Raw genomic sequence first — 15,204 nt, forward strand, 5'->3', positions numbered from 1 at the left:
ACTCAAAAACACACACAGGACACATTCCCATCTGGGAGAAGGAAAACAGCTGCTTGATGCAGCTCAGAGAGGGATGGAAATTGCAGGAGGAAGGGCAGGTGAGAACCTTATTGGAGCCATGCCTGTTTTCCAGGACTTGGGTGCTGCTATGACTTGTTGCATAGTGTGTAAAATGTTAGAGGAAGTCATCTAAACAACAACAAAAAGGCTGGGGTGACTGTGTGCCTGGAATGTGCCTGTAGTCTCCTGGGAAGTGGACCACTTGGCTTCCAGAAGGCATATCCAATTACAAATGTGTGCCGACTGGTTTAAATGATGTATAGGGTGGATAGCTCAGCAGGGCAGCCTCCTCCCTGCCCTGCTCCTCCCCTTGCCTGCTGTGATTTACTCCTACACAGACCTGCTTGCCACAGTTCACACTTGAGAGCCTGAATTTGGCAGGATCTGCCGGGGCCTAAGCAAAAGAAGCACCCGCCACACCAGTAAGTACCACACTGTGCCCTCCTGAAAGGGACGTTTTTGATTATGTATATACATCCTTACGGAGCAAGTATTTCTGAAACCGAATCCAGTAAAGAAAAGTAGGGGAATGTGTAGGGAGGACAGAGGTGATGGGTTTTTTTTTTCCCTAGAAAAAGAAGTTCTGGAACTCACCATGAACACCTCCCTTGTTCTCTTATACAGTGGTACCTTGGGTTAAGAACTTAATTCGTTCCAGAGGTCCGTTCTTAACCTGAAACTGTTCTTAACCTGAGGTACCACTTTAGCTAATGGGGCCTCCCACTGCCACCACACCGCCAGTGTGTGCTTTCTGTTCTCATCCTGAGGTAAAGTTCTTAACCTGAGGTACTATTTCTGGGTTAGCAGAGTCTGTAACCTGTAGCATCTGTAACTGGAGGTACCACTTTAATGGCAATGGCACCCACCTGAGAATTGCCGGAACTGTGTTCCAGCAAGTTCCAGCTGAAAAAAGGGGTGCCTGTGGGAGACCCAGGTTCAAAACTACCAGCAGTTTTATGCACAAGCTCAGAAAGCTTTAGCTTGGAGCCTCTAAATACAAAATGAATGACTAAATTTAAAGTTTTGCATAACTCGGTAAAGGAAAAAGAAAACAACCTTCAAGGGTTGCTCCAAACAGAGCGTCCTGCAGTAGTCCAGTTGGAACATAATGTTACAGAGGCTAAATCAGACATTATTATTCTGATGTGGAAGAAATAGTTACTTTATTATTTCTATTTTCATTGTCCATTCCTTTAGAAAAAAATGTTTTTGGGTGCTGCTATGGGGGATCTTTAGCTTGGCATAGCTTGGGACCTCAGTGTGTCTTGATCCAGCCCTGTTCAAACCCTACTCAGCCGTGATGCCCGCTAGACCAGTCTATCTCCCTCTCCTTCTCTAGGAGGGAGGCCACTGCATGCCATCTTGAGCACCTGGGAGGAAACTAGTGGGACCTGCAATAGAACGTTGCAGCATGGAATGATAGAAGTTTATAAAATTATGCATGATTTGGAGAAAATTATGCTTGATTTGGAGAAAGTGGCTAGAGAAGTTTTTCTCCCTCTCTCAAACACTGTTTTGTTGCTGCTGCTGCTGCTGCTGCTGCTGTTGTTGTTTTTCTCCCTCTCTCAAACACTGTTTTGTTGCTGCTGCTGCTGCTGTTGTTGTTGTTTTTCTCCCTATCTCAAACACTGTTTTGTCGTTGTTGTTGTTAGACCCACCCACTTCAAAATGCCATAGATTAACAACCAAACACCTAGTTGAAAAGGAATGTATTCCTGGCATCAAAAGATATGCAATGAAGGTGCTTGGGCAAGCCTTCCTGGGGAAAGCATTCAACAAACGTCATGCTCATCAACTTGAATAGGTCTACTCTGATTAGGACCATCATTGGCTGGGCTTTTGACTCTGCAGCTCACTGGTGATAAAGACTGAAGATGTTAAATGGGTTTTTCAAAGCTCTGGCAAAGCTGCATGCAGCCTGGCTCTGGTACAGGTCTGCCAAATTAATTGCCATGTTGGAAAGGAAGTTTGCTGTCCTCCTTGCACACCAGGGTTATTTTCTTCCTGTTGGGAAATGTGTTGTAGACTCCCTATGCACTTCAAAACCATGGCAATTTTCCTTCAGCACTGCCTTTGCCAAATTTTGTTGATGTTTGTGTTAGAGAGCTTTCATGTGTATAAATTGGCTTAGCGTTTTGGGTGCATGAAACCAGAGGAAGTGACATTTCAGGGCAGGCAAGCAAATTTATGCAGGGAAGGAACAAGGTTCTTTCAGAAAGGGTTAAAGCCTCCCCACTCCCTTGAGTGGGGCTGAGCAGATGGAAAACATGCAGACCTTGCTGTGGAAGTACTTATCCACCTGGCAGGCAGGCAGATATATACAGTTAGGCTTAAATTGCAGAGAGAAGCAGAGTGAAAGATGGTGTTGCAATTATGCTTATAATAACTGCAGTTCAAACAAAAATGAAATAAAAGCTCAAAGCATAAAATTCAGGGTACGAAATTGCAGCTTTCCAGAGACAAATGGTCTCTGGAAAAACACCAATGTGCCTTATGTTTGCCTCTGCATCTATATTGTTTTGAGTTTGTGGGTGCAAGACCTCTCTAATCCCTGGATCCAGTACTGTAAATGTGGGAATTTAAGATGGATGCCAGACTTGGATTCAACAGGTGTTAAAAGCTAATCAAGCTAGGCTAGCTTCTAGGTGAGGCGAAAGGAGACCAAAGGAAGGGGCTTTGTGGGAGACGCAAATCTCTCAGCTCGCACACAGTGAGAATGAATGAAGGCAGTGTTGAGAGTTAGGAGTTATGTGGCTGAGAAGCAAGGTAGCAAGCGGAAAAGCCAGAGATGTAGAGAAATGGTGGATCTCTGCTTGAATCCAAAGCTGTGGCTATGGGAGAAACGAGACCTTTTTGGGGTGTTGATACTGCAAATCCCTCCACTGTAAGCTTGGCTTGTACATATGTGTAAATAAACCATATATGCTAAAGACACTACAGTCTCCCCTGTGCCTCATTCCCAAAATAAAACATGAGCATTGGGGAAGCACCTGGAGCTCCTGGAGACTTGTACCGCTCAGAGATTGGGGCGTTGTGCAAATAAGTGTGTGTATTATAAGGACAATACAAAAAGAAAACAAGGAACGTATTTCTTTTCTAGCATCTCGTTATACATAAGAGGGGTGTACAACAGCATGTAAACAATGAAAAGTGAAAAACCATTAAAAATGGGACAAAATAATCATTAGAATGCCTGGCTAATCAAGATGCTTTTAAAGAGCAGCATAAGCCTATCGGCATTTTGAAAAGTTTCCCCAAAGTGCCTGAAAGGCTTTCAGCTTCCAAGGTATGACTGTATTCTCCTATAGGCAGGGAGTATACAATATAGACTTGCTCTTTTCTGCTTCTGTTGCTCCATAAAGCACAACGAACAATATCTAGTATGTAACATTCTTCAGAGTTCCAAATTTCATGCGCTGGTTTTGGTAACCAACAGCTTCCGTTCTCCCGACATTTCCCTGTTAATTTCTGCATAATATTTGAACCGTCACATGACATAAGAGCCACTTCCATAAATATAGCAGAATATAGCACAAATAAAGTGCCTGTTTCTGTGTTATTTGCAGACGGACTTTTTCCCCTGGAAACAAATCTTCTTCTTTGGCGATCACTCGTAGCTGAGTAAGATTGTCTTCCATAAACACGGTTTTAACAATGAGTCTGTAAGTGACTGTGGAGGCCGATTCTGGATCCACACATCCTTCCACAGTGGGGACATTGGCTTCTGGGCAGGAGTTGATCATGGTGAGAGTTTGCCAAGCGTGCCTTCCTCTTAGCATGTTTCTCCCTTGCATCCTGAGTTCAAGCGTCTTCAAAGCCCATGACACCTTTGGTAAAGGCACTCAAGTCAAGCTATATTCCACTACAGCGGTACCTCGGGTTAAGTACTTGATTCTTTCCAGAGGTCCATACTTAACCTGAAACTGTTCTTAACCTGAAGCACCACTTTAGCTAATGGGGCCTCCTGCTGCTGCCGTGCCGCCGGAGCACAATTTCTGTTCTCATCCTGAAGCAAAGTTCTTAATGTGAAGCACTATTTCTGGGTTAGCGGAGTCTGTAACCTGAAGCGTATGTAACCTGAAGCGTATGTAACCCGAGGTACCACTGTATATTTACAGAAGTGGCTTTTACAGTGTGTGGAAGCTCAAATATAATATTGGAATTGACAGGGAAATGGAATAAATGGTCGTATGAATGCAGCCGACGTCAGCATTGTGACCTCAGTGATTCACTGAGTCAGATTTGAGCCAGCCATAGCACTCTTGACGCCGTTCGCCCCCCCCCCCCTTCTGGGTCTCTGCATTCACTGTTGTCCAGAAATAAGGACATAGAACCATAGAACTGTAGAGTTGGAAGGGAGCACAAGGGTTATCTAGTCCAAACCCCTGCAATGCAGGAATCTTTTGCCCAACATGGGAATTGAACCCACAACCCTGAGATTAAGAATCTCATCCTCAACTGACTGTGCTGTTTCATTGGGCAGAGGAACGGTTTCACAACCACATAGCACATGCAGTCACTGACATTCTCTGTGGGTTTCCTCTTCTTGTTTTGAAGGGTCAAGCGCAACGATGCCGAGCTTTATTGGCAGTGCTCTTCGCGGGAACTTCTTCCTGATGCTCGGCCTGTGGTGGTCCATCAAATACCCCATAAAGTACATTCTTCTAAAGCTGGATTCAGGCAACCCACACAGCCATTGGATCCAATCTATGGATATTATCGAAGGAACAGCGAAAGCTTTCTTTGCTCTAGGAGGTACTATACTCCAACGTCATCAACCTTCTGCAAGAGAGATGGTGTACCATTATGAAGCATCTTTTTTACATCTATGTCTCGGCACTGGCAGATGAACGTGGGGGCGGGGGGGGGGGAGTGACATGCACCAGCCCTGTCCCCGCCTGTGCGCCACTCCGGGTGCCAGAGCATGTTGCTCCGCCACTGTGTCTGGGGGAAATTTACAGTCCTACCAGTGTGGTGTAGTGGTTAAGAGCGGTAGACTCGTAATCTGGTGAACCGGGTTCGCTTCCCTGCTCCTCCACTTGTAGCTGCTGGGTGACCTTGGGCTACTCACACTTCTTTGAAGTCTCTCAGCCCCACTCACCTCACAGAGTGTTTGTTGTGGGGGAGGAAGGGAAAGGAGAATGTCAGCCGCTTTGAGACTCCTTCGGGTAGTGATAAAGCGGGATATCAAATCCAGACTACTACTACTACTACTACACCACCACTTCTTCTTCTTCTTCTTCTTCTTCTTCTTCTTCTTCTTCTTCTTCTTCTTCTTCTTCTTCTTCCATAAAAACGACTGGAAATAAGTTTGAAAACAGTACAAAATGAACCCTTAAGGGCAGAGACCTTTTCATCTTCCTGGAAAGGCTAGTTGCAACAAAAAATGACTTCAGTTGTTTTCAGAGAGTGCAGATACGCACTTTCAATGGGAATGCTGTCCTACAAAGCAGGGTCAGCCACACTGAAAGCCCTGCTCTGAGTTCCTGGGGAGCAAAGCTTCTGATACTTTAGGGACTTTGTGGAGTTGGAAGGGATCCCAAGGGTCATCTAGTCTGACCCCCTGCAGTGCAGGAATCACAGCTAAAGAGTCTCTGACAGATGGCCACCCAACCTCTAAACAAAGCCTCCAATGAAGGAGAAACTCTCCTGTAGAATGCAGCAACCTAATGGGTATATAAGGTCTCTCAAGGAACCTGGTCCTGAGCTGCAGGTTCCAAACCTTGGGTTTGGGCCAGTGGCAGAATGGCAGGCAGTGCAAATACTCCAAACATGGTGCTATGTGCTGGTGGCAATTTGCTTCCAAAGCAACCTGGCCGCTACCTTCTGCGCCAGCTTTCTGACTGCAAGCCAGAGAGCAGAGCCTCAGAGGCTGATCTTAATGCTGGCAACTTTTCGGACAACCTGGTCCCACACCGTTTAGGGCATCAGGGGGCAAGACCAGCACTTTTAATGGAGCCCAGAACTGAAATGGCAGCCAATATAACTGGCACAGAGTAAGTGTAGTGGTATCTTCTGCCCATTTTTGCAGACTAGCTACAAGTGTCCTGCTGGGCGCATTCTGTACCAGCTGCCGTTTCCAAACCATCTCTAAGGGCAGCCCCATACGGTAGTCTGGATTTAACAGAAGCATGTGTCATTTGGTCGGCTTTCTCTAGGCAGGGCCACAAATCTCAAATCAGCCTGAGCCAGTGGCGTAGCATGGGTTGTCAGCACCTGGGGCAAGGCAAGTAATTTGCGCCCCCTAACCCGTGGATTTGCACCCCCTAACCCTAACCCTCAGATGTTGCGCCCAGTGCAGCCGCCCCCCCCCCGCACCCCCCACGCTACGCCACTGGCCTGAGCTGGAGTTGCCAAAGGGCCATCTAGTCCAGCATCCTGTTCTCACAGCGGCCAACCAGATGCCTGTAGGAATGCGGGATGTGAGCACAACAGCACCCTCCGCACCTGCAATTCTCAGCGGTGGATATTTAGAGACAGATTGCCTCCCATGGCAGAAACAGAGCATAGACATTGTGGCTAGTCTTCTAGATCTGAGAAAGTCCGCTGAGCTGAATAACTGCCTCACATCAAACAGCTGGGAAAACAGAGTTGCTGAGTTTGTGTGTATGTAAAAAAATGCCATTGAAATAGCAAGTTTTAGTGTGAAATCAGCAAACATGCGGCTCATCCTTAGCCTGTGTGTAACTCAGGCATCCCCAAACTTGGCCCTCCAGATGTTTTGGGAATACAGTTCCCATCATCCCTGACCACTGGTCCTGTTAGCTAGGGATGATGGGAGTTGTAGTCCCAAAACATCTGGAGGCCCGAGTTTGGGGGTTCCTGTCATAACTTGTAAAGAACCCCAGTGAGACACATTATTACTTGCTAACCCAGTAAGAGTTAAAGGTCAGGAGGCTTCCTTAATACTTGCACTTACTGAGCTCTTTCGGCTGTGTGCTCTGTTCTTGCTTTCCACCCTATCATGTACATCTGCCTTCAAATTTTGCCCAGTCCTTCACTCTGCTAAGGAAGCAAAATGACTTGTGTCCTGCCTTACAGGAATATTGGCTGAGCAGCTGGTCCCGGGAGGACCCCACCTTTCTCTCTACGACAGTGAGACCCAAGACTGGGTCCAGCTGATGAGTTGGCAGCACATGACCATGTACCTCTTCTATGGCTTTTCTGGAGTGGCGGATGTCCTCGTCCACACGTCGCTCAAGTTGCCGGTGGGGCTGGATCGCCTCCTGTTGGCTCTGGCTTTGTTTGCAGAAGGTGAGCAATGAACAGAGGCTAACGGTCCGAAGCAGTTGATGGACAAGTCAAAAGGGTCGTGATGGGAAATGGCAGCTGCCCCCAACTAAAGACCCTGTTCAGGGATTGTTCTCCAAGCTTTGGAGCCTTGGGGCAGGGTAAACACAAGACATTCTGCTAGCTAGGAGGCAGTGATTGCCAACAACCTAGATGGCTTTAAAATTCAGGCAGGGGAAGGCTATGAATGGCTATTAGCCAGGATAGCTGTGTTCTGCCTTGGTGGTCAAAGGCAATAATGCTTTAAAATACCAGTTTCGGGAAGCCAGAGTGCTCTTCTGAAATAAAAAGTTCTGACTAGGCATCTGAAACTCAGTAAAGATGGTGTCTGCCTAACTTCTTGTGGCAGGGAGTTCCATGGAGTTGGGCCCACGAAACTGAAGGCACGGCTCATGGTTGCTATGAGCTGTGGTTCTGCAAACCAGTTTCCCCAACGCCTGCTGATACCTCTTCTCCTGCAGGAGGTTGATGCCATTTGGACTACGTAAGAAATGGCACTCCCACCCTGAGCCTGTGGGCTAGGACCATTGTGATTTATTGACGAGTAACTGTCTTTTGTACACATAATTAGGGACATGGGGGGAAAGCCTTTATTCCTCCGTCTTTTTAGCATGCGCTCAAGTGTGGAGCGGTAATTCTAATGTTCGCTAGCCATTATAAGCACAGAATCATGGGGCGTTAAGTACTTGAGGCTTAGCAAGACTGTATTATGTGATCTTGAATATACATGCAGATCACCTAATCGCAGCAAATAGGCAACTGGAGAATTGGCGAGTAGTTTATTTACATAAAATGGCCACTAGGGGGCAATTACAGTTTATGGAAGAGGCTAGTTTATTTTCCATTATAGTTTCCTACCCCAGCTTTAAAAAAATTTGAATGTACCCTGATTTATTAATTTAGCAATAACCAGACACACAAAGCTGCCTTATACTGAGTCACACTGTTGTGTTTATCTAGATCAGTACTGTCTGCTCTTAGCAGCACCTTTCCAACACTTTTCAGGGGGTATTTCTCCCCACTTCCCCCGCAATCAACCCAGCTGCTCTACATCCTTTTATAATTTAAGGGTCCAAGAACCAGACAAAGTCTCTTCTGCGTGCAAAGCTGGTGATCCCTCACTGCATAGGATCCCACCTTCAGTGACTGCTTTTTTCCAAAGGCTGTCAAAACAAAAAGCCTCCTTTGTTGCAGATGAACTCCACCTTAATCAGCTGCTATCGAATGAAAAAGTTAGCAGGGTGGCAAGAAACAATCCTGCTTTTAAGGGACGGAATCTGTTCAGCTCGCAATGTGATGTGAACCTACCTCTTTCATACTTCCTGAATCCGTATGTGAACCACAACACAGCTATTATTCGTCTTTCACACTTCTCTGAAGCACCAGAACCCTCTCCCTTGTTGTGATTTCCAGCAACTGCTTCTGACCGTGGAGACCAAGCACAGCCACCATGAAGAAGAGCCACTGATAGTCCTCACCTCCATTAACTTGTGCAAGCCTGTTTGAAAGCCAAGTTGGTGGACATCACGGCCTACCAAGGAAATGAGTTGCATGCTTTAACTATGCTCTGTGTGAAGATATTGCTTTCTTTTATCTGCCCCGAATCTTCCAGCATTCAGCTGGGGTTGCGGCGCTCATCTTGCTTTATTGGTTGAGGGAGCCAGCGTACAGCTTCTGGGTCATGTGGCCAGCATGACTAAGCCGCTTCTGGCGGACCAGAGCAGCGCACGGAAATGCCATTTACCTTCCTGCCAGAGCGGTACCTATTTATCTACTTGCACTTTGACGTGCTTGCGAACTGCTAGGTTGGCAGGAGCTGGGACCGAGCAACGGGAGCTCACCCCGTCGCGGGGATTCGAACCACCGACCTTCTGATCGGCAAGCCCTAGGCTCTGTGGTTTAACCCACAGCGCCACCCACGTCCCTCTTAGTCGTACTGTTAGGAGGGAGAAAAGGATTTCTTTGTCCACCTTTCTCCACGCCATGAACAATTTTACAAATTTTCCATCATGTTGCCTCTTCCTTGCCTTTCCTCTAAACTAAAAAGCCCCCAGTTGCTTTGAGAATTATGCAAAGCACACATCAACAAGGGACCGCCTTACTACAGCTGTTGATTCACAAATGCCCACATTCTGCAGCCAAGATCAACTCAAAGCTCAAAGAGCTGCAGTGCAATGAACAATGCTCATTGAGTAAAAACACCACCTCCATTTAGATTGCAGCAACCCCAGAATATATGGAATGAGGAGCTTGGGAGGCATATCAAAATATATTCCACTGCCAGCCAGGGACAAAATGGGCCAAAGCTTGAAATGGCCTTTGACTGCCCACACATAGAAAGCAGAGGGAAACACCTACTTAACATGCAGGCAGGCTTCCCAACGCATATTGATTTAAGAATCCTTGAAGGTCCAATTTTGCTAATGCTCTTGAGTAATCGTCCCCTGTGGTTTGGATTTGGCAGGCTTCCTGTTCCATTTCCATGACTACAAGGACGCCGCGTTGACGGAACATCTCTATAATCTCATGAGCATCGCTGTGTTTGGAGCTGCCCTCTGTGCCTCGCTGGAGGTCTTCCAACGAGATCACACCCTCCTGGAGCTCTTCAGGGCCAGCCTCTTCATCCTCCAAGGATCCTGGTTCTGGCAGGTTAGTAGCAGGGAGAGTGGCTGGGGGGTTTGCCTGTTGCCTGTGCTTCAGATTTAATGTCCAGGTCTGTGAAATGTTTAAATGAATAAACCCCCCCCCCCAACATGTGCTGGAGTGCAAGTGTGTGCCAAGAGAAAAGTGTTGCCATGAGAAATGCACTGGAATAATAAAAGGTGGCTGTGAGCCAGTGGCGCCATCAGGGCAGGACCTTAGGGCAGAAGTCCAGGGACCCACGCAGCAAAATGACCAGGAGGGGCCTGAGTTGCAGCAAGGCAGGCTTATCACATTTTGAAGTCAGTGAAGTGCCATCTAAAAAGAGCAGGGAGGAGACCATTTGCCCCATCCTTTTAAAGCCCTATGGGAGAACTTTAAATTAAGAGTCATGGATTCTTCCCCAAAGCATTCTAGAAGCTGTGTTAAGAGTGCTGGGAGTTGTCTCCTACAGTGGTGCCCCGCAAGACGAACGCCTCGCAAGACGGAAAACCCGCTAGACGAAAGGGTTTTCCATTTTGGAGGCGCTTCGCAAAACGAATTTCCCTATGGGCTTGCTTCACAAGACGAAAATGTCTTGCGAGTTCCTGCGGGGTTTTTTTTCCTTCCCCCCCCCCTTTTCTAAGCCGCTAAGCCGCTTATCGGCTGATCCGCTAAGCCGCTAAGCCGCTAAAAACCGCTAAGCCGCTAATAGCGCTAATCCGCTAAGCAGTCAATGGGCTTGCTTCGCAAGACGAAAAAACTGCTAGACGAAGAGAATCGCGAAACGGATTCTTTTCGTCTTGCGAGGCACCACTGTATTTCTGTCCCAATCCTACATTTCCCAGAGTTTGCTGTGTAGAGGGATTGACTGTTAAACCACTCTGGGAAATGTGGCTCTGAGAAAGGAATAAAGGACTTCTAACAACTCCCAACACTCTTAAATTACATCTCCTTTAAAAAAAAATGGAGGGGAAGTCTTGACTGTTATAGTAGTATCATCACAGAGCTTTAGAGGTTTGGTGTGAATGCAACCTAAGATTAGCTAACAGCACCACTTCTGTGAACCAAAGTTCCTTTTGAGTTTAAGGGTTCATTTGCGAAATGGAGAAAAATTATTGGGCACCACACACACCCACCCAATTTAACTGGCTGCAACAAAACGCTTCATTTGAATTTCAGTAGAGATGGGGAAGAAGAGGGGATTATGAGGGTACCAGGGAAGGCCTCTGTTGGGCACCTGTACGCCAGCGGGTGCTACCCTGGCAACTCCTATATTATACTCCTGTAGCTCTGGATGATATGACATCTCTCTTTGCAACCCTCAGATTGGCTTTGTTCTGTATCCACCATGGGGAGGTCCAGGCTGGAAACAAGAGGAGCATGGAAACAAGAACTTCCTGACCATGTGCTTCTTTTGGCACTATGCCATTGGCCTTCTTGTGATGGCAGCCAATGGTTTCCTCAGTCAGCGGTGAGTGTTGGTCATCAGGTAGGCAGTGGTTGAACCTAAAATGATCCACTGGAATGCTTCATGCAGGAGCAGGTAGCTATGGTTGGCTAGTGGTAGTCCAAGCATGGACATTACTTATGTCTTGGCCGTGTTCAATCTTTTCTACTTAGGGCAGGGATGAGCAATCTGTGGGTGCGCCAGGCATTTCTCGAATATATTAGTGGCCAATCATCCCTGACCATTAGTCATGCTGGCAGGGGCTGGCAGGAGTTGGGAGTCCCCAACAACATCTAGAGAGCACATATCCTCTAGCCTCAAATAGCAGTGTAAAAAGTTGTGGGAAGAGGAGAGAAGCAAGAAACTTCTCTCCTTTTGTCATTCCTGAAACATACTCCCTCCCCACTTCAGGCCTGTGATAGCTAATAGTAAGGTCAAAAAGGTAAAGCACCCCTGGACGGTTAAGTCCAGTCAAAGGTGACTATGGGGTTGTGGCACTCACCTTGCTTTCAGGCCGAAGGAGCCGGAGTTTGTCCCCAGACAGCTTTCCAGTTCATAAGGCCAGCATGACTAAATCACTTCTGGCGCAATGGAACACCATGACGGAAACCAGAGTGCATGGAAACGTTGTTTACCTTCCCCCCGCAGCAGTATCTATTTATCTACTTGCACTGGTGTGCTTTCGAACTGCTAGGTTGGCAGGAGCTGGGACAGAGCAATGGGAGCTCACCCCGTCGTGGGGATTCAAGTTGCCAACCTTCCGACTGGCAAGCCCAAGAGGCTGAGTGGTTTAGACCACAGCATCACCCATGTAACTGATCTCAAACCAATACTGATGCGTCATGCACATCAAGCCAGTGCATTGCTCCACAATGACAACGTATGTGGCACATTGTTCCTGTAGCAGTTTGAAAAGGAGTAACATCCATTCTTTGACACAGTGTGTGGCTCAAAAATACACTCCCCGCCTGCCAAAACTGTATTTTTAAAATTCTTCCTTCTTATCCACCCTTCTTCACACTCTTTGAGAAGCTCACGTCAATATAAAACAGTTCAATATTTTTTAAAAAGCTGTTGTAAAAACTTAACGGAATAACTGCCAAGAACAAATAAAAAAATGGATCAGGTGGTAGGCAGAGAAATGCAGACAAAGGAACCCCATGGAGTAATAGCAGCCAGACGTCAAGCAATGCTCAACAGCTGGCGTCATGATTGCACAGTGTGCCAGCCTGTGTGGCTTGACCATTGCTTTGCAACCTCCATGGGAACAGGGCGTGAGATCAACAATTATGCTGCTGTCAATTCCTTAGCAATTGCTGAACTGGGTTTTGTTTCTCCCCGTTGCGTATATCAATATATTTGGGGGTTTGCATTTCTGCAGCTGCAGTAATGGACGTGGAGTAAACTATGGAAACATCAAAGTGGAACTGGATGTGGAGCTGGACTTGGCATGTTGTCTATGGAGGAAAAACCGAACCCCGGACCCTGTCCTCCTACCAGAGAACATCTCAGATGAAAAATGAAGGGCCTCATTTTCCACTATTCTTCAAGATTTTTTAAAAAACTATTTCTAGTTCCCATCTAACAGAAAGGTTGCTCTTTATATTAAAAACAAACATAGTAGTCAATAGCAAAAGGGGAGCTGTACCCTCTTATACAAGTGTTCAAAGCCTTCAGCTGCAAGCACACTCACTTCAGCAACTTCCCAAAAAATTATATCCAAGGACCAAAGTGTGCACTGGAAAATGTCCTGCTAATGAACTTTGTGGCTTAAAAAAAAAATACATCAAATCTGATGACCTTTTGAGGACTTTGTGTTTACACTGCATGGGACATGCAATTTGTAATTAGATTTAGTTGTAAGCAATGGGTTGGATGTCAAGCTGCCCAGTTAAATGAGTGGCAAAACCCTTTAGGCATGATCATTATAAAAACCACTCTGGAGTCCATTAGAGCTACAGCCACATCTGTAATGCGAGTTGGCCAGATCGTGGTTCTGACTGGTACATTTGATATTGTACTGAAATTTCTGCATGCAGTTTAATTCATCTATATGCATATGTGTAAATGTGTATTGCTGATAAAGGGTGGTTTTCTGCAGAGACTTTTCAAGACATCTATATGATGTCTATTGAACATTGATACCTCATTCACCTTCCACACATGTATTGGAAACATAACAGCAGTGTGATATATACAGCTCCCTGGAACATCAACATAACCAAGTATCTTCTAGGCCGCATCGGCACTATCCATTTAAAGCAGTATCATGATATTTTAAACTGTTGTGGCTTCCCCCAAAGGATACTGGAAGTTTAAGGGTGCAGAGCTATAATTTTCAGAGTGGTTTTGTTGCAGGAATTTATATATAGGTTGGGGGGTGGTTGCCCCTCCGGTAGATATCATGCACATGCAGCCCACTACAAAAATCAGCACAATCACTTTTGTGACTTTTGTGATTTGCCCCCACAAAACACTTCATCACAGTTTCTTCCTATCTATTCAAAGGGCCTCTGCTGCACAATACCAAATGTAACAATTCACTGATAAATTTATCTATGTACTGGCTCCCTGGGAAAACGTCAGAAATTCATATAGACATGTGAGCTCAGCCACTCAGCAGCCCCTCTGCCTGAGTGATAATCCCTGGCATCCTAATACCTGAGTGCCAGACAAGGTAGCCATTCCAGAAATAACAAACCTAGATAAAGACAAAAGGGTGTGATTAACTTGGCTGGGAAACAGGGAAATGTAAATGTCTCTTTTGTTTCACTTGATAGATGTTTGGTGGAGGGCAAGGGGAGCATTGGGGCAGGGTCCAGGATGCTCAGATTACTGCCACCAGACCTCCCCTCTCATGATGTAACGATTATGTATTAGTGATGTAGTTTAGGGGGTTGTAACATGGGGATTAGCAGCTAATAAAAGTTTGGGTTCTCTTTTGTATGGGGCTTCCATCTTGTTTCACCTTGTGACAGGTGGGAGTCCTGTCGCAACAGTCTTCAATAAAGACCAACCCTACTGGCTGCTGTTTTGCTCTGGTATTCCTGGCTGGTGTCCTTGTTTTTTGTCCAAGGGAGCCTTCAGATTTCTCCGTTAACAGTTTAAAAATCAAGCCCTTTCCCTAGGGAATTCTAGGAACTGTAGCTCGGGTGGGGGGGATAGGGGGGGTCTCCCAACACTTCTCAGCACGCTGAACAAGCAAGCAAGGGCAAGGAGCAAAAACGGGAGCTGCATCACTCCTTCCCAGGTCCTGCTGCCACCCCAAGTGAAAATGTGGGCTGGAATGAGAGAAACCACAAGCACAGGTTCAAGCACAAGTATGGCTTCACTCCTGGTGGTGAAGTAGCAGAGGGAGAAGTGACATATGGTCCACAATGTTTGCTCCGAGCACTTGCACACTTGCTTGGCCACACCTAGCCGCAGTTCAGCTTGCAAACCAGGCCTCTGTGTGTAAGTGCAAGCATAGAATCTCCATAACAACTTTGGCAGAACCACATAGAAATCCACAGATAGCTTCACTTTTAATTTCACAGGACTTCCAGAGGTACAAAATCCTTCTCTTTGGATAACTGAGAAGTTTATTTGGGGACATTTTAGTCTTGTTATGGTTTCGGGTAAGCTTGCGGTTACATTTTTTGGATCCACATTTGAACACAGTGTTTTCAGGTATGTTTAATCTATCTTAATCCCCTGGATAATAATACAGTTTAGTTGCAGACGCAGCTTTGGCATTCAGTTCAAATTTGCCTCTTGGGCGTCTACAGAATTAATCAAACTCCCCC

The 15,204-nt window shown here is 46.3% G+C and overlaps 1 protein-coding gene across 1 annotated transcript; it reads left to right on the forward strand.

The window, feature by feature from the left end:
- Positions 1–377: 377 nt before the first annotated feature.
- Positions 378–13,519, forward strand: TMEM45B (transmembrane protein 45B). The gene is made up of 6 exons (XM_079954613.1): positions 378–482; positions 4,618–4,815; positions 7,102–7,314; positions 9,815–9,999; positions 11,298–11,443; positions 12,801–13,519. The coding sequence occupies exons 2-6, from the start codon at positions 4,632–4,634 to the stop codon at positions 12,940–12,942; spliced, it is 870 nt and encodes a 289-aa protein (XP_079810739.1). The 5' UTR covers positions 378–482; positions 4,618–4,631; the 3' UTR covers positions 12,943–13,519.
- Positions 13,520–15,204: the final 1,685 nt, after the last annotated feature.

Source organism: Podarcis cretensis (genome assembly GCF_951804945.1).
Source record: "Podarcis cretensis genome assembly, chromosome: 15".
NCBI lineage: Eukaryota > Metazoa > Chordata > Lepidosauria > Squamata > Lacertidae > Podarcis > Podarcis cretensis.